At 39.4% G+C, this 19302-nt stretch overlaps 1 protein-coding gene across 6 annotated transcripts in view; it reads left to right on the top strand.

Annotated features, from left to right (window-relative positions):
- The window catches only part of tnmd (tenomodulin), a 155308-nt gene that overhangs the window by 68721 nt on the left and 67285 nt on the right, over positions 1-19302 (top strand). For 5 of the 6 annotated variants that reach the window (XM_008420603.2, XM_008420605.2, XM_008420604.2 and 2 more), the window contains exons 5-7: positions 2219-2326; positions 12853-13006; positions 15086-15180. In XM_008420603.2, the coding sequence (XP_008418825.1) occupies positions 2219-2326; positions 12853-13006; positions 15086-15180 (357 nt within the window). The remainder of the gene's footprint in view (positions 1-2218; positions 2327-12852; positions 13007-15085; positions 15181-19302) is intronic. The other variant, XM_008420602.2, reaches the window with a different exon arrangement.

The raw sequence follows: 19302 nt of genomic DNA, 5'->3' as shown, positions 1-19302 counted from the left end.
CTACATGTTGGTTCTAATGGTTCTGGGTTACTACATGTTGGTTCTAGTGGTTCTGGGTTACTTACTACATGTTGGTTCTAGTGGTTCTGGGTTGCTACTTTTTGGTTCTCCATGTTTGATTCTTGCTCTGTGTTGTTAAGTAGATGGTACATTTTAAGTTTGTTCTATATTTGTAAACTAACAGGAGTTTGCAGACAAGAATGTTAAGAATTTGTTTAAATTTGTCTTTATTTTCAGTTCTCAAACTGAAAAATTCAACCTTTATCTGAATAGATTTATTTTTTGGGATTCCCATGTCAAAAAATAGTATATTTTCCAGACTATAAGTTTAACTTTCTTCATATTAGTTTGGGTTTTCCTGTGACTTATAGTCAGGTGTCACTTATGTGTGTATTTTTCCTCTTTATGATGCATTTTTGACTGATGTGCTAAATGTTAATTTATACAGATTGACATGAACCGAGGTAGACCCAATAAAAGCTTCTTCTTTTTTTTAAACAAAAGGTTTGGACATGGCGTCTGATTTTTGTTTTGGAGATTGTGACTCCATTGTTTTCTGTTCTGGTTCTACAACAATGAGTCCTGCAGATTCTTCATCGTGTGTGTGAAGAGCAATAGAAACAAAATGGCTGCTTGTCCAGCCAAACGGCCAGAGGCTAACGGAAACTGAACGTTGCATTTTGTTGTATCAGTACCCGAAGGAAAGAAAAAGCAATGGATTAATAATTAATCAAAGTTTTTTCAACTTGGAAAAAGTAAAGTATGAATAAAAAAAATATTTCTAGAAAACCCAATTGGTGATTTTGATAAGAACAGTCATTTCTTAACTGAGGAATTTTTACACTCTTGAATAAATTTACTCAATTAAAGGTTGGATTTTAGAGTTCTGCATTTTTTAAATTAATTTAGTTTCGAGTTTTTACAGTTTGGATGTCTTTCCAGGAAACTCACACAACTTTAGCTGCGACTGCGACGGACATCTTGACAGGCAGCAGCATGTTATCAGAGACTTGGAGCATGCACATGCAAATATATCAGCAGCGTCTATTAAAATGAAATCACTTTTCCATTCCTATTCCCTGTGTTAATGTGTCTTTCTTCATTTTCTGCTTGACCAGGCCCGGTAATCATTGTATCTCATCGCGGCGTTGCCCTCTTTCCTTCTCACCAACACAGCCGACCCAAATTAAACAAAGACTCATCACAATGAAGCCCGGCATAAACATCATGCTCTCCTGCTCCAGACCATTATTGCCCATCCCTTTTCCTGCAGAGATAAAAATCTCTTGCACTAGATTATGGCAGCCATCACTTTGTTCTGCGTCTCTTTTATCTAGTTTCCAGAGTGACGGTGCTGCAGAAATTTACAAAAAAGTGAAATTATAACCACATGGTCAAGTTAACAGATTCATAAGAGACGCCATAACAGCGTTACGTGTTACTGTAATTAAATTTAGATTGAACTATGTCCATTATTGTGCTCTGGTTCATGCAAATTTCACTTCATATAATTTTAAAGTGCCGGTCTCAGATGTAGATCGAGCTATTCTAATACAGAAAACTGTGCAAAAAAAAGAAAAAAAAGAAGAGGAGAAAAATTAAAATGAGCTCCGGAAAGTCTTTCAGCCTTATTCTGGCTGAATATCTTAGATTAACACAGAATAGCTGTGAGGGGAAAAATCAACAGATCTTCTCTGCCTTTTGAGGCCGTGTGTGTCAGACTGAATGGCGCCGCGGTCCGCGCGGTGCAGGATCATCGCTGGAGCTGAAGAGAGCATCGCCACACTCCACTGAGCAGATTAAGAGAGTGACAGGGACCTATGACTGGCTAATTCAATGGGAGCGCTCTCTGTAGAAAACACTTCGTTCTCAACAATGTCACTTGGCTCTCCTGTGCGACTCATCCTGCCATGGAGTATTATGCAGCCCCGCTGGAACGTCCCCTGCCTTTTTTCTTTGGCTTCTTCCAGCTTTGAAGCGAGCGGAGCGTTGTGAAGGTCCAAGCAGCCATCAATTTTATATTAGCAGAAGGAGTTCAAAACACACCTCTTCTCACTCATTAGGTTTAACTTTAACAACTTTGGCTATCAGTAAAAAGCAGTGTTTTAAAACGAACGCCCCACTTCTTACGGCACATCCACATCACAGACGGCCCGATGAATGATACATATATCTGAATTTCTGAGTGCCTCTTCATTTCTCTTTCCTTTTCAAAAAGGGGATCAGTGGGATACGGTTTGCCGAACATCAGAGGTGCTACATCAGGACCCAAACGAAGAAACTACCCACAGTGGCCGAGGCGGAGGCTGGCGACGGGGAAAGGACGGTACAGTACGCCTTCACGCTCTTCTTATACGCCGTCCTGCAGGAGGCGGCCATGCATATTGTCAGAAGATAACCGGAGCTCAAATCCTCAGTCTGTCCATCTCATCCTGTCTCCCCTCTCACTGAGGAATAAGCTGGGGTTTGTGGTGTCTGTGAAACTGCCAGAAAGCTCACCACAAACCCTCTGCCTCTTTGTGGCTCACATCAAATGGTGCTTGCTGTCAATCTCGAGCCAACATTAATTTTTAATCATCTCCTCCAAAGACTTTACCCAAATAGCCTAAAGGGGGAAGGGTTGCTGCAGAGGCCTGAGCGAGAGGTAAACCATTAAAATTGTATTTTTAAGCAATGCCTTTCTTTGTAAAATTGACATGGCTCCCCTTCTCCAAGTTTAGGGTGATTCATTTTAGTTATCGGGCTTCTTAAAGTCGAATGTGAACTTCAGAACAAGGAGTGGGGGAAAAAATTCAGTCAATCAAAATTCCCATTTTTCAGTGTCACAGTAAAATTTGGCGAGTGGGCCGCGCGTTGAAAGAGAAAATCCTTTCCTCAAACGTCTCAACTCAAAGCATGCTCTCATTTACATTTCAGATTTCAGCTAAGAAGAAGTGGCTGGCAAATATCTGACGCTCCCCACTCACCGCTTTATCTTTAAAAAAAAAAAGCCAATTGTCAGTCCAGCTTTAGTTTTTAAACTTTAAGAACACAAGCTGTTACACCAAAAGCAGAGTTTTTTTGTTCCTCTCATCTTCATATTGTCTGATCTACGTTTACAGATACTAATTGCCCAGGCAGCACCATATGTCCGTGCCATCTCTGTCTTCTTTTGTGTACCAGAAAGCCTAATTGGCTCAATTCGCAGCTCCGGAGTGAAGCATGAAAGGACAGCAAAGTGACTTGGGCTCATACCAGTATTGGCGGACACGCTTACGTTTAATAAAAATAATGGTTCAAAGGGCTATTTAAGTCACGTTTTACTGTAATTTGCTCTCACTGGTGCAACCTTCCCTTTAAAAAGCAAAGAGCCAAGAGGGATTCCTGATTATGCCGTCAAGGGTTGCCTTAAGTCTTACGAATCTGACTTTTTTATTACAACTGTATCCATTATATTTCGGGAACAATCTAACCATACACAATGGTAACGCTTTATTTGAAGGGGTGTGCTAAAGACGGACATAACAACCGTCATAAACATGAAGGAGTCTTCGTTCATGAAGTATCTTTGGTAAATAATCAAATTTCTAAAGCAATGTTGCATTAAAAGTTTAATTAAAAGTGCATTAAAAGAGTCAACTTTGTATTTTTCTATAAATAATGACACTTTTGAAGCAAAGTTACATTAAAACTTGCAATAAAAAAGTTAACTGCTTTAAAAGTGTCATTATTTACCAAATGACACTTCATGACATTTATAAACATTTACAAAGACTCCTTTATGTTTATGACAGGTATTATGTCACGTTTATCCACATCCATTCAAATAAAATGTTATCCAAACTACCTTCTTTTTATTTACATATTCCACATTTTTGCAGAGTTGAGATCAACACCCGTTACATTTTGAGGAATGTAACGTCAGAATTATAAAAACCTGATGCACAAAAGAGATTTGTATCAAATGGATCTTAAATGAAAGCAGTGTCACATCTCCAGGTTGTTTTTGGTTTCTGAAGCATCTAATTGCAGTCCTGAACCTACTCCACCGATTCCACAAGAGACATTTGTGTCGCTTTCCAGCCACGTGGTGTTTCCAGCGATTATCTGCAAAATGCTTGTTAGTCTACCAGATGTGCTGCGGTGCCTTTGAGAAACTACTTGACACCACTCTGTGCTAACATGCACACCTGTTGGGGGATTTCTTTTGTGGGGTTTGACTGAAAGTCAAACACAGAAATGCAATGACGCATGGGGTTGTTGAGGTTGACAAAACTTTGTCGAAATGTTTTTTTTGTTGCAATTTTGGTTAAATAAATAAAATAAAAAACAATTAAATTCATACGTGAATAAGTGTGTTCATGCGATAAGCCATTCAAAATACATTCCAACTACTTCCCGTCTTCCTCTTCATGGTTTATGCCAATTGATAAGAAGTCATAAATACTGATCCCATTATTGATCTGACTTATCGATTCGACTCCATATTGATTCTCATTGAGTAAGGAAATAAACTCTTAAATTCAAAATATTCACCTTGTTGTTGCGCTCGTTTCAAACTAATTTAAAACTTGCTTAAACAATAAGAATCTCCCTGTCAAACGAACATTTTATTATGAAATGTTAATTATATCAACAGCTTTTGAGCTTTTAATGTATTAAACTCGTCGGAAAATATATTTAAATTGACTGAAAATGACTATAAATGTCAATGTGAGACGCTAGCATTAATAGAATAACCAGGATGTGGAGGAGATTAACGGCAGGAGACGCTGCGCTCAAAGCTCCGCCCCCTTGAGTCACCGCCGTTGCTTAGCAACGGGTCAAACGCTACATTCGTTCAACTGTTTACTCCTTTTATTATGATTAGCGTTCCTAACTTGTTGCAAGTGACCCCAGTTTCGTCCTTTTTTCTGAAATATAAACGTAATTTGGAGCACTACTGCCGCGACGCCATTTTGGATATTTTCGAAAGCAAAATAAAGAGCGTGTTCGGTACGTCATCACGCAAATACGTCACACGTTTCGGGAACCGACAAGCAGAATCGTTAAACTCGCAGCTAAATGATAACAAGTAATTGAACGACTGAGATTTCCATCCCTACCAATGACAACATTAAGTTTTTTAAACCATTTCAAGAACCAATTTCAATATTTCACTATGTTGCCTCTTTCTAACAATAAAATATTTTATTAAAAAAGGTAAGTCTTGTTTATATAGCACATTTTCAGCAACGAGGCAGTTCGAAGTGCTTTACATGAATTAGAAGGAAATACAACAAAACAGCCAACCAAAAGAAAGAAAATAACATAACAGTATAAAACTACATATTGGTTCTCCATGTTTAATAAGAATAAGTGGTCTGTAATTTATAAACCAGTAGGGCTTTCTCTGGTTCTTGGTCTGATAAAATGAGAAAAAACAAGATTTTTATTTCAAAATTAGCATGTTTCCATTAAGCTAATTTATTTTCGAAATGTCAAATTGGGAACTTATATGGTCAATGAAAACGCAGCTGCTGTTGCTAAAGCTAAAGTCATTTAATTGATATAATGGGTGCAGGTCTTCTAAAATGTGGAATTAAGATGCTAACCTTAGCATTCTGCTCTGTTAAAATGATGCACATTTTTATGAGAACTTTATATGTTTTTACCATTACCTCTCACTTCCCATTGTTCATATCTACTATTTACTGTATCAAAATCAGAAATCAATTCCTTCAAAACACTAGAAAGTTTTGATTTACAGGCTGCAATATGTTGTTACACCACTGAAACCAAGTCAATATTGGGGTAGGACATGTTTAGGTAATAAACGGTGACCCAAATCTGTCCTCACACTCACAGCGCCCCCCTCTAATCTGTCCTCCATGAGCATCCACCCACATGTGACCCTGTAAAGGATCAACACGACAAGTTCCTCCTCAAGTGCTGAAGCACACAGGGGTTAAACCTAAGCAGTAATGGTTCTCAGCTTAACCCCACCACAGGCTTTCAAGAAAAAAGGGGGCTCAGAGGAACAGCAGCAGGCTTAGGAGCTGATGGGAAAAACAAAAGAGAAAACTGTAGGAAAAACTGCAAGTCGCTGATAAGGAAATACAGCCCATGTGGAGGGGGAACCAGGTGACAAATACGAATTGTTCGCCAGGTTTTTTTCTCCGCTTTTCAATTTTCCTTCTCAATGAAATGTCTGAGGGAGTAATCCCTGAGCTTCATCCCAGTTCCCCCCAGTGTGAGTCAGAAATCAGCAGCTCCCTCCCTCACAGTCTTTAACATTGTCAGTAGATGTTGCTTGGGCCATTAAGCAGCTTCTTAATATGGATGGCCAGCTCTCACCCAGCGACCCCAAACCTCCCACTCAGACAACAGCTGCAAATAGAGAAAACGGTGTGCAAAGAAACAAAAACACTGCAGAGGATGTAAATACATCACAGTCCTGCGGTGCGCTGTGTGAATGGTCTCAGAATATTCTACATGAAGTCGGTGAATGGACTGAAACGGCTGGGGGACAATCTGACATTTCTGCTTCAGAATCACAGAAAACGTTAAACTGAACAGCAAAATTTAATCTAGATTCGGTTTTAATCTTCATTTGGTTGACACTCCTTAAAACATGAGATTTATTTGCAATGATTGTGTTATAATTTTGTTTTGAGAAGTGTGTTCAGAGTTGAAATACCGTCAGTGTCAACATTTTATTGGTCAAATCACACCAACTTAAAAAGGTTTATATGTACTATATTTTACAATTTTGAGAAAAGAATGACTGAAAATTATCTCACTAGCCTTAACTTTTCTTTAAAGGGGCGAGGAGGTTATTAGTACTTAATTGATTAGTTTTTGAGAAATTGCTGCAGCTGAAATTAAGGTGTTTTTGTATTTTCTACCAATTTTAGATTTGTCTTTTTTATTATTTTTAGCAAACTTAATTTTATTTCATTTATTTATTTTTAGTTTTACCATTTATCAGCCTGTGATGTTGTGATTGTTGTGAAGTACTTTGGTCAGCTGAGGTTGTTGTAATTATTATTTTTTTGTACATATTTGTTAAAATTGTCACCATGTTGTGACAGTTTGTTATAGATAATCTGTAAAAAGATCGATCTCCTCTACCTCCTCTGAGCTGCTATGGCAGTTTAAAGAAATGTAGCAAAAACAACCAATCAGAGCCTGAAGGTGGGTCTTACTGCTGTCAATCAATCTCATGTACTTACTGCTAATTGTGCTAAAGAGGATGAAACAATTTACCGTTACAGGAAAACCGTTTAGCTGCCATCATGCCATGCTAACTAGCCTAGCATTCACAATAACCTATGCTAAGAGGACCAAGACGAAGATGGAGAGGGAGAATGAGCAGCGCCACGCAAGACTGTGATTGACAGCTCTAAGCCCCTCCTCCTGGCTCTGATTGGTTGTGTCTAGTTGCAGAGGAGATTTTCTTCACAGATTATCTGTCCCAGCATAGCGACAGTTTTAACACGCATGTAAAGTCATCAACAAAGTATTTACTAATATTTCTATGGTAAATAACTTCACCATAGAAAGTATAAAAGTCTACTTTTTCTGTCTGTAGGTGCAGTGTGTAATTATTCCTCAAGTAATTTGTGTTTTAACTTTATATTAACACTATCCAACTGTAATCCTCTTTGCAATCTCTGAAAATATGAAGCAAAGGTTTTTGACTCTCTAAAGGAGAAAAGAGCAGCTGTGGGTCTGCCCAGCCTAAAAAAAACATTCCTGTCACCTCTGGGGTCTTGTGCTTGGAGGCAGCCAGGCAGCGTTTCCTCTGTAACCCACACTGGTTCTCCAGGTCTCTTCTTCTCCGCCGTCTGACTCCAGAAACACGAAACCAACCGGCTCCCGCTGAATTATTATGAAGTCTAGTAAATCTGTGGAGATTAGCTGTTATTACTAATCACTTGGCTCCAGATTGAGATCATGATCTGCCGTTTGGGGATCTCTGCACTCAGAGATCCTGTAGCTTTTGTCCCGCAAAACAATAACAGACAAGAGATTTTGTCAATGTGAGTTACAAAGCCCTCATAAACACAGACTGGTACCTTTTGCTTTGCTGCCAAGCATATGGCTTCTCTCTGCATCAGGCTCATTTAAACGAGGTTTGCTGCACAGTTAGAAAAAAGAGTCTCAAACTTATGGCTTTTTTTCTCTAGATTACAACCAGTAGATAAAATGCCTGATTTTCAAAAACCAGCGTAATTTGTCTCACACTGAACACGGTACGTTTAAAACTACTGCAGTCTGTTTCTAAAGCTGCAGCTCAAAGAAACAGGCTAAAAAAGCGAAGTGGTTAGAAAAAGAGAGGCAGGTTTTAGATGGGCTTCAACTGAGACGCAAAATAATTTTTCTCCAGACTTTTCTCTGACCCTGGCTGGTTTTTGGTTTTTAGTTTTCCCACTTTGGAGTCCAAATAAAATGGCCAGACAGGTTACCACTAACACTAATCACAGAGATACTTGCTTCACAACATGAGTTTGAAGTTGCAACCAAGCGACAACACTATAAAATATTAAAAGTCAAAGTTGCCTTTGATTCATAATAACTGGAAGTTTGATAAATATATCTGGTGTATATTTGCTTAATGATTTTGATGATGGTATTTGACAAAATATAATGTTTATTGCTGCTTTATAATTGGCTACTGTTTAATGTTTTTAAGGTTTAAGGCACTTTGAACTGCTGTTTTGTTGAAATGTGCTATTTAAAGTCCATGGAAAGGTGTAAATGTAATTTAAATTTATTTTAACCAACATTCATATTCAATCATTTAAAACTTTTTGGTTGGTTTAAAAATCCAGTGTCTTGTTAATAAAACAGTCTTTAAAAACCTTGTTTTATATACTGAATCCAATTTTTATGCTTGTATAACATCGGCTGTGTCTTCATTGGCCATAAAATCTCACAAATTGAAATTATGAAAATGAATTTGCTTAACAGAGACAGCAGTCTGAGCGCTAGCACCATGGCTGAATTATGAATATATTTTATCCTACAGTTTACATCCATCGCTGCCGATATCTGATGCCTTATTGCATCGTCAGGTTTTTCAGGTGTGATTTTTATTTTATTCCTTATTTAATGGAAACACAGTTGCAAAATGGTTTCCAGCAGGATGTCAACAAAGATTTGTGCACGTTTGTAATGGAAACAAAGGAATTGGGAAACATATTTTTCATCCAGATAGGTATTAAAGTGCTGCCCCCTGTTGGACATGTGTAGTATTGTATTATTGCTATTTGTGTTGCACTGTAAAACATTTGAAGTTGAAAATGAAAGTCCACCTGCTGCTTTGAAAATCCAATTTATGTCAAGAAGAAAATTGTTTTGGTTTTTTAAATTTCATCAAGTCAATTTAACAACAAGAGACATGTTGTCTAATCATTGTTTGTAAGTTCATTAATCTTGAATTGAGTTTTAACTTAATTCTGCAATTTAAACCAAATAATTATTTCAAAATATGGTAGAAAAATCTGCCCTCACATTTCTCTATTAGTTTCACTCACAATATGAAGTTAAAATAAGTATTTAGAATAATTTAAATACTTTTTTCTAACTACATGTGCAAAATTTCTGATCTAATAATGAATTTTATTAAACATCACAATGAATTCAGCTCAAAAACATTTATTTTGAACAGGATATTACAATAAACATTTACCTTAATAAAACACAAGAGTCAGATCAACGTAACGCACTTCAGTCTCACATGCCGCTAAGCATTCTGGGAAATACTTCCCACTCCTGTCTTTGTCTTCTTTCAGTTTTTTTAAGGTGTTAAGCTAAAAACTCAAGTTTATTCAACTCTTGACAAACATTGTAAAATGTTAACACAATTTACACAAGTTTATCTTTCACAAACTCAACTGGCTAAATGTATTTGTCTTACAGAGTAGAAGACAGTAGACACAACTAAATGCGGCTTAAACGTTTTACAGTGTGTGGATCAGACGATGAGAAACAGCAATCAGATGTTTCACATGTATCACTTTCTTAGTCGAATTTGTCTGGGAAATTCACTCACCAGTTAACCAGATAAAAAACCTCCGCTGTGCTGCGTTTGGCATGTGAAAGCTCTTGGGTGTGGTGAGAAAATCTTTGTTGATCTCTGGCAAACAGCGGCACTTAAACAATGTGTCATGTCGACAGGCTTTTCCCCCCTTGGGACACGGTGGCAGGAGAGGGTAAATTTGTTAACTACAGCACAACTGGTATATAATTAAGTTGTGCACTGTAGGCGAAAGCCATACATGCTCCAGGAGCAAGCTGCTGCAAAACAAATTACCATCATTTCCAAGGTCCAATACATGATAAAAAGTTGCTTGTGTCTTAATAATACATCACTTGTCAATAGAAAATGGAAAAGCCTTTCAGAAGTGTGTACAAACTGGCCGTGTGTAATCATGTTGTCTTTGTGCTTGTCAACTGGCATTTAGAAATCCATGCCCCATGCTAAAATACTGACCTTTACCACTTCCCCCCGGGTGCTCTCTCTCTCTCTCTCTCTCTCCTCCAAGTTATTGGAGTCGTTTCTCAACTGTGAAGTCAAAGTCTTGTTGTGAGCCCCGTGTCCTGACCTCCATTTACTTCCCAGTGAAGACTCACTTGGCTCCAGTGGTTAAGAGGTCCAATTAGAGAGTGCTGTTTATGTTTGATTTTAATTTCTGCAGCACAGCGCCGGAGCACCACCTCTGCTGTCGTACCACCATCACCCTTGCGGCACACGCCAGTCCTCCCAGTTATTACTGTTCTGGTTGGTGATTAATAGTGAAGGAGTGTGTGTAAAAAAAAGGGTGAATACCTCCTGCACCCAACATGACCTCTGACATAGCAGAATTGGCTTAAAGGTGACTTATTATGCTTCCCTAAACAGGTTAGGATGGGTCAATGGCCTATACAAAACCTGCTCAAAATCATTCTTAAGTCAGTTCTGCCTATTGCTCCTTTAAGAATGAGTTCCTTTAGGGCCTCCTGTCTCTTTAAATCCAAGTAATATGTCCCCCAACTTGTTCACAAGCTAAGTTATGTCACTGAACGACGACGCGTACCGTTGGCTCGTTAGGCACAGACTGGAGAAATACTTCTGGGTTATTTTTTAAATGTACCTCAATAAAGTGTAGCATATTTATTTATGTTAATTAAAATACTTGTTATAAGAGGCCAAAACAATGTTTCAAGAATAATAATTGCCATAATTTAACCCATAAATTATAATTGTGTATTGGACCCATGGGACTGTAAGCTACTGTCAATATGCCCTCTGGTGGACACATCATCATCTAAAATACCCTTTATTTTTATATTAATCGCATATTTTATGACATTAACTAAAGGTGTTAGCTGATTATAGGCTATTCAACGTGTTGATGTGAAACACTAATTTATTAGGTTTCATTGTTGTTCACCAGCACATACAAATACTTGATTTTTTTTTTTTCAGTAGCAGTCCAGCAAAATGTGTTTTAACCATTTTTATCTTTATTTCTTTTTATTCTGTTGAAATCATGCGCTATCTTTTACAATTACAATGACATACGAAATGTAAAAAGACATTTTAAAAAATACCTTCCCTTGAAGTATCTCTACTAGCAAATGCTCAAATTAGCAGGTGGTACGAATCGTGCTTTGACAAGTCAAAAGCAAAACGCCTGAACTCAGAACTAGAACTCAGCTTGGGTTGCTAGGTAACGGGCTGGAATTCCCTGGGGTTGCTAGGTAACAGGCTGGAATTCCCTGGGGTTGCTAGGTAACGGGCTGGGCAGTGCCTGTTGATTTGTGACGTTACATTCAAAAGGTTTTAGAAACAGGTCTTTTTCCAGACACTAAAAATATTTTTTTAGTGTCTGGTGTTGTTTTTCCCTTCTTTTTATTAAGTGCTGGTTCTGTTTTTAGAAGCAGTAGAAATCCAAATGGAAGTACAAAAACAGGCAAAATGTGAATGTTGTGAAATGCGCCTCCTTTAAACTGAGCTTTCTGGGGGCAGTTGCCACTACTGATAAACAAAAAGCAGCAAAATGGGGTGAAATTGTAGCTCAAGTGAGAGTGACAGGGGCTGAGATGAGGGAGGGGGGCAGGACCCGCTATAAATGATTCCCACTCCTGCTATTGCCCCAGGATTCTACATCATCAAGCTTAACTAATGTGCAATTAAGCTGCAGACTGGAAGAAAATCACCTTGTAAAAACATTTGTCAAGTGAACTGTTTCTCTGTTCTGGGCGGCTAATTAACAAGGGAACGGGAAGAGAGGGGTTTGTTTGCGTGTGTATTTACATATACATGAAGAAAATAAATATCTGCACTGTTAGGGGAGAGCATTAACAAATCCCCGTCATATGTCTCTATTAGACAACACTGACATGCAGTCCCTATCATTAAGCAATAATAGTTTACTTTACAGCTCATGAACTACAGTTTCAACAAATTAAGCCGTCTGATGGCGTTGGGTGCCAAGTAAAGTACGGAGGGTGGAGGGAGAATGCAAGACTTTATTGTGTCTGTCACATTTCGCGACATTGCAACCACTCTCGGAGTAATGAAGACCACTTCTAAAGTCATTTAAAAGTCAAATCATGGGCGTCTGTGAATTTCAATGATGTATATTAGAAAGGAGCATGCCAGGGGCTCGAGAGGCGGGTGAGAGCCGAGGCAGGGCAGCAGCGGGTGTCAGGAGTCAGGAGGTTGCTCTCCTCTCTGAAGACACAGAGGTGATAGATGGAGCTACAAGGCTGGAACAGCTCCAGGGAGAAGAGTGCAAATGCAGGACAGCGAGGTGTTTTTAGCAGGAGCCGACATGCTTTTTAATGTGTTTGTGTAACAAACGTGCAGCCGCGAGTGTTGTGTGCGCTGTCATCCGGCAGGTCGACGAGGCCGTGGATGTGCAGGTGGAGGACTCACGAGTGTGGGTTCCTGCCGAGGAGCCCGTCGTTAACCCGGACTTCCTGCTCGACTCCAAGATCTGGGAGATTTGCCAGCAGATGCCCATCCACTGGATCCATCCCTCCCCCATGACTGGTGAGAGCAGGGGGCATATCTGCCTCTAAATGCAGACTATTAAGACTGTAGCTGCAGGGCTTCCCCACAGGCCATGCGGAGGTCCGTGGAGGCGGCATGATTTACCAACTGCATGAGCAGCTTGTTCAAGCTGCTCTTTGTGTGTCAGGAGAGTTTAGAGACTGAAGGGCTGTGGTGGAGGGAGAAATCAGAGGAAAAACACCACTGAACTTGAAATTTGAGTCAAATGGAGGCACTTCTGTGCAGGAATTTTAAAGCAACTCCTCAAACACACTGCATCCTGTTGAACACTGGGAAAACGTAAAAAATAAGATTATGTGTTTATTTATTTATCATAACAATGGCTGTGTTTCCTGGGGTCCACATTATAAAAATAAAACATTTATTACAAAAACTCAACATAATATTAGGAACATAACATTTAATATGAGATCAATCCAACCTGTGAAATTAAAAAAACAGATTTACAATATTGACATAAAACAAAAAGCTGGAATTATAAGTTTATAACATTTAAGTTTTTGGGGGTTTAGTGAAAGTTTGTTTGTTCAGCCATTGATGGGCTGGATTACAGATTTACCTAATTTAAAAAAAAACAACAATGTGAAAACATTAATCTAGATCTTTGTAGAGACGAACTGGCCGAGTTTCAGCTCCTGCAGTTGATTTAATATCTAAAAACATTTAGATTCTGCAGCCAGCATGAAGCATCAGACAGACACGGCTTCACCAGCAGCTCCACAAAACAGAGACTTTAACCGCTGTGCAGATTGCTGATTTGATAAACACTCAAAAAAATAAATAATGATTTAAAAAGCATGAATATTCACCTGATGATGAGACATTTGTCTTTGTGAGTCTTTCTAATTTAGGGCTGCAGGGAGTGTGAAGCAGCGTGTTTACCAACAAGTTTGGCACATTAACTTCAGAGTTGATGTGAATATTTATCTGACTCTTGAAAACAGATTAAATATTTTACGAAAAAATTACAAATTTTATTGTTTTCCAGCTTGAGACACGGCAGTCTCTTTAAAACGTTTTCACTTAAGCTTATTTAAATTTGGAGCATTAAAACCTCAAACTTCAGTGTATTTTATTAGGATGTTACGTCGCAGACTGATACCACAGCATGATGCTGCCACCACCATGTTTGGCAGTGTGGCTTTCAAAAGAGATGCATTTATGGTTTTATCAAGCAGCAGTGGGGGGATTCAACTGTTTCAGAGTCATTTTGATGAGCTGAATCCAAAAATCACGTTGGTTTTGTTCAATCAGGTCAGATTTCTGTTCTACGGAGCAACATGAGCACCAAAATGCACGACTTGTTCCCACATCTGGATCGGTTTCCTGAGAATCTGGATCAATGAGAGATGAAGACATAATGTTTAATTTACCCTCATCAGTCTTTATTATTCACAGAAATCCACGTTTGTAATGTTTAACTTATATACTCTGTTAGAAAACAATTTTTTTTCTCCTAAAGCCTTTTTTGGATGAGAACTGATAATGTCACCGAAATGTAATCAATTCAGTCAGAAGATCTGATTTCTCTTATCAAATTAGAATAAAACCCCAAACTGATTTTAAATAATTATTTTATTTTTGGTTCCAGCAGTGCAAAATAGTCGTAATTCATTTGAAAAAACAGACAACTGCCAATGCAACTCGTATTTTTAATCAATATTAAGGAATTATTAACTTTGAACAAGCTCCTGTATATAAGTTAGTTTTGTCTTATTGTAGTCAGTTTTTTGGACGATAAACTAAAATGCTTGGTAAGGTTTTGTGTTTTTACAGTGTAAAACCAGCTCCAGTGTGTTTCTGTCTGGTTATGGTGAGACTGGGATTCCTCCCAACATGTTGTAAAACGTGATGTTTCACAAATTAAAATTCATGTTAGTACAACAAGAACAGCATTGTTTAACCGAACAAGAAAAAAACCGAGTCTGGGTTGAATCTGAGCACATTTCACTTGTTAATTACAAGAAGCCACTGGGAGAACAGGGTGAAATTTTAATCTTCCTCATTTCCTTTTCAAACAGCAGAAACTCACGGCGCTTATCTCCTTCCCTCCTGCAGACGGCGAGGCTCAGGACGTGGACACGCCCGACGCAGAGGTCACAGGTCAGCGTTTCGCCCGGGACGTCCTGGACCACGCTCCAGTGAACGATTACGTAAGTGGAGGCCCAGCTCTTCCTCTTCCTCTCCTCTTCCTCTCTGCCAGAGACCACACCACGAGATACAGTGAGCTGCTTCAATCAGGCCGCTCTGCCTCCACTCTTTCTGCATATAAATTGCTCACTAATTGATGTTAAAACTGACTTTGTGCACCAGAGGGCACAGCAATTGCTCTATATATCTGTTTAAGCAAGGCTAGTTCATTGAAGACTCCCTTAATGTCTCCCCATTAATTGAGAGGAATATTCAGCCTTTCAAAGGCAGCAACTTGTGCCTTGCAGCCCGTTGGAGCTTTTTCTCCCCCTCCTCAGTCAGCGGACATCTCTGCACAAAGCAGCACTCCCAAGGTCACTCGCTGCTGCACAGATAAGTTGCACTTATTAATAACGCTTTAATTATCAAAGCACATAAAACGCATGCAGAGGCCAAGTGTTGGGGTTTTGCATCCAGACCTCTCAATGCAGCGTGATTAATTATCGCCGGCTCTGAGGGAAAATTACAGCGCAGCGACAAACGCAAACTCCAGTTCACACTCTTTTCCCTCAAGGAAATTCAAGCACTTTTCAAACATTTTCAAGGTAAGTTTTGAAACTCCCCAAACTTTGGTGATAAAAAAAAAACTGTTTCAGTTCACAATATAATTTATTAACGTTAGTAATAGTCTTGTGAACTAAAATAAAGCAAAACTTTATGTTTGAAATATCTCTCTCAAACTCTGATTTAACCTGAGAGAGAAACACACGTCTTATTCGGTGTATGAAAATGTCTGGTTTCAGCTCTACATTATATTTAAGATTTTAATCAATGTTAGATTAGGCAAATTTTGCTGGACGATAAATTGCACCAGAAGTTATTGTGATAAACGATAATATTGTTGTTTTGAGATCATTTTCAAGAAATGCAACGCTAATGGCACCATAATGCATGAATATGTTTTCACAAAGATCAATGAACTTTAAATTCTATTGAACATTTAACTCTGGAACTGGAAGACATTTAAAACAACAACAGAAACAACAAATAAAGACGATTCTGTTCTTTTACAAACTATCCATGTCTGCGCTGCCACTCAGGAAATTAAATGAAACCTGGAAATGTAGGTAGTATATATTTATTTATAGTGCGCCACAAAAAGGGAAGAATAACGTAGAAAAAACAACTCAACCGCTTTTTTCTCGCTCTCTGTCGGCTACGCTACACCAGACCCGTTGCCATAGCAACTGACGACGACGACACTTTATGTGTCAGGATTTAACACTCAAACATTTCGCACAAACAGAACAGAACATTCAGTCCGTTACAGTTTTATGTATTTAGGCTTGATGTTTGAGTTTTTGATAAGTGATCCCTGCAGTGGTTTATTAGCTAATTTAAATTCCTGCGTTTTTTAAAAATTTTAACTGAACCAAAACTCACCAGATTCCGCAGCACATCTCCAGGTTACGTTTGTCAAAGTCAAGCTAGCATAACCGAACCCCTTCCCTCTCCCTCACAATTTTTTAATTAAAGCTTTTTCCTGACCTTGTTATCTAGATGTTGTATTGTTGACAATTAGTAGCAAAGCACTGCATCACTTAATTCTTTTATACACCAGGCGTACGTTTAAGATTTAGCACATTATATTGATAGCTTAACAGCTAAAAGCAATGCTAGTCCTCGTTAGCTGGAAGATGGGGGCGGGATTTTACGCACATGTCGTCACGCTGCAAGGAGTCCATACAGAAATCAAGGACTTTGCAGACCTTGAAAACACCTAATTGAAATTCAAGTATTTTCAAGGACTTCAAGCTCCCTGATTTAGGATGCAGGTGACACACAGGCTATACAGCTTCATGCTCAGCGCTTCAGTTGCCACTTCAGGTAACTTCAAGGACAATGAGTCAGGCTCGATCTCCTCCTCGCAGCGATGAGAAACGTAGAAACGAGACGTCGTCCCGCAGCGTTGACATTTATCAGACCCGTCCCAGAAACACCTCGGCTTCTGTCTTCTCCCCGACTGTCTGTGCAATTAAAACAGACCAGGGGATGAAAAACTCTGCGCTCCTTTTGAAATGTTCTGCCGCTATCAGCCGAGAAACTCGCACCATTGCAATCCATTCCAGTCGCTGTTTGTGGGTCTGCTGATAACAAAGGCCTTTGTGGCCGAGCGGAGGGCAGGCAGCAGTCTGTAATTGGGAGTCTGAGCTCTCGCTCATGTCGGTGGGATGCCACATGTGTGAGCTGCATTTATTTTTATTTGTTATTATTCTTCCTCCTGCGGTCATGTAGATGTGCGCACACACACACACACACACACACACACACACTGGTTCCTTTCTTCTGACACACATAAAAAACATTCGCTCAGCTCATCTGCATTTCACAGACCTGGGATCCGGTGCCACTCCGGCCCGCAGAGCGCGCCCACAAAGCGGGATAATCGGCTGAGTCCTTGTGGCTGAGCTTGACAGATATATGCTGCTGAACTTTGCCACGGCTGCCCTGTTGGAGCGCAGGTTGCCTCCAAGCTGGCCCTGAACATCTCAGACTAAATAACTGCCTCCCCTGTAGAGAGATGGCAGCGCTGTGCTTGACCCAAATAGCAAAATAGAGCTTTTGATATGAAGTAACCGGATGTTTTAAAGGAGCCCTATTATGAATACTTTTTTCACATTTTTCTACTTCCATTTGGGTTTCTCTTGCTTCTCAAAACAGCCAAAGCACTTAAAAAAAACACACAGCCGTTTTTTTGGCAGTAAGTTAATGTTTTTAAGACAAAAATGAGCCGTTTCAAAAACCTCCAGAATGTTAAGTCAATGCGCTGTTGCCTAGCAACCCAAGTGGAGCTCCAGCATGTTTGGTCAGCTGGTTTTACTGCTACATGTGCTTTACAATGGCTGCTAGAAAAGGCATGTGTTTTATTGATAACTTACCACCCAGAAACCACTTGCTGCATTCTGGTTGGTTGTGCAGCAGGCTCCACTTCTGCTTTTCAAAGACGTACATTTGAATGCACATGCAGCCATTTTTATGAGTGAGTGTAAACGTTTTAATGGAGGGCGTGGCCAGCAGCAGCTCATGTGGATTTAAAGCAACAGAGCCCTGAAACAGCTCATTCTGGGAGGAGATGTGCAGAACTGAGCAGAATAAAATCTCATTATCTGAGAAGGATTTTGTGCAAAAAAATGTAATGAACATAATTTTTTGTAAGTCCCACATACTAATCTGTTAAAGAAAGCATAATAGGTCACCTTTAATATGTAAAGACAGTTGCTGTGTATTTCTAGCATTGCAGGTTTCCAAAGGTATGCAGTGACGTTTTGGTGTTACCTGGCTGGTCACATGTCTGCAGTGGCTGATTTTTTGGAGTAAAAAACAAATATTAGCTGTCAGGGTTAATTACTAACGAGTTGCACCTGATTTTTATTTATAAAAAATGTTTGAAAACTGGATCTTTCCACTTTGCATTCATGCTCTACTTTGTGTCTATCAAATAAAAACCTAACAAATAGATGTTTTTGTTGAAAATGTATCAAAATATGGAGACATGAGTGCCTTCGTAAGGTTTCAGTGCAATGAGTACCAGAGGTAAAAAGCTGCAGGAATGTAAAGGCAGCAGAGAAATCTTCACTCTGAACCTAAAGCTCCTTATCACTCAGAGTGTACAGAAAAACATGACTGCACTATTGAATTACAGTACATCGGTTTTCACTGTCATCCCTCCTCACTGTAACGCACAGAGATGGAAATCTGAGGCCAGGTCTCACAGCAACACGTTTCAAATGTTGCTCCTTCCCTCCTACCTGAAGTGAAAGAAACGCAGGGCTTACGGAATACAAAGCAGGGAACGAAGCGTTATCGCTGCCGTTTCGATCACAGAATGAATGTGATGAGATTTAATAACACAACCAGGGATGTGCTTCATGAAGAGCGGCGATCAGGGTGTGTGAAATAATACCAACAAGTGTGGAGATTAGAGGAGTCATGCTTTGATTCGTTACATCTTAGTGAATGACTGACACAGTTTTCTACACTGCCGACTCATTCACATCCAGTGTCTCATATTATGCATGGAGGCGTGTGTGTGTGTGTGTGTGTGTGTGTGTGGGTGTGGGTGTGGGTGCGTGTGCGTGCGTGCG

The sequence above is a fragment of the Poecilia reticulata genome, linkage group LG10, assembly GCF_000633615.1.
Source record: "Poecilia reticulata strain Guanapo linkage group LG10, Guppy_female_1.0+MT, whole genome shotgun sequence".
Classification (NCBI taxonomy): Eukaryota; Metazoa; Chordata; class Actinopteri; order Cyprinodontiformes; family Poeciliidae; genus Poecilia; species Poecilia reticulata.
The sequence above is the reverse complement of the archived record's forward strand: the minus strand, read 5'-3'. Positions and strand labels throughout refer to the sequence as shown.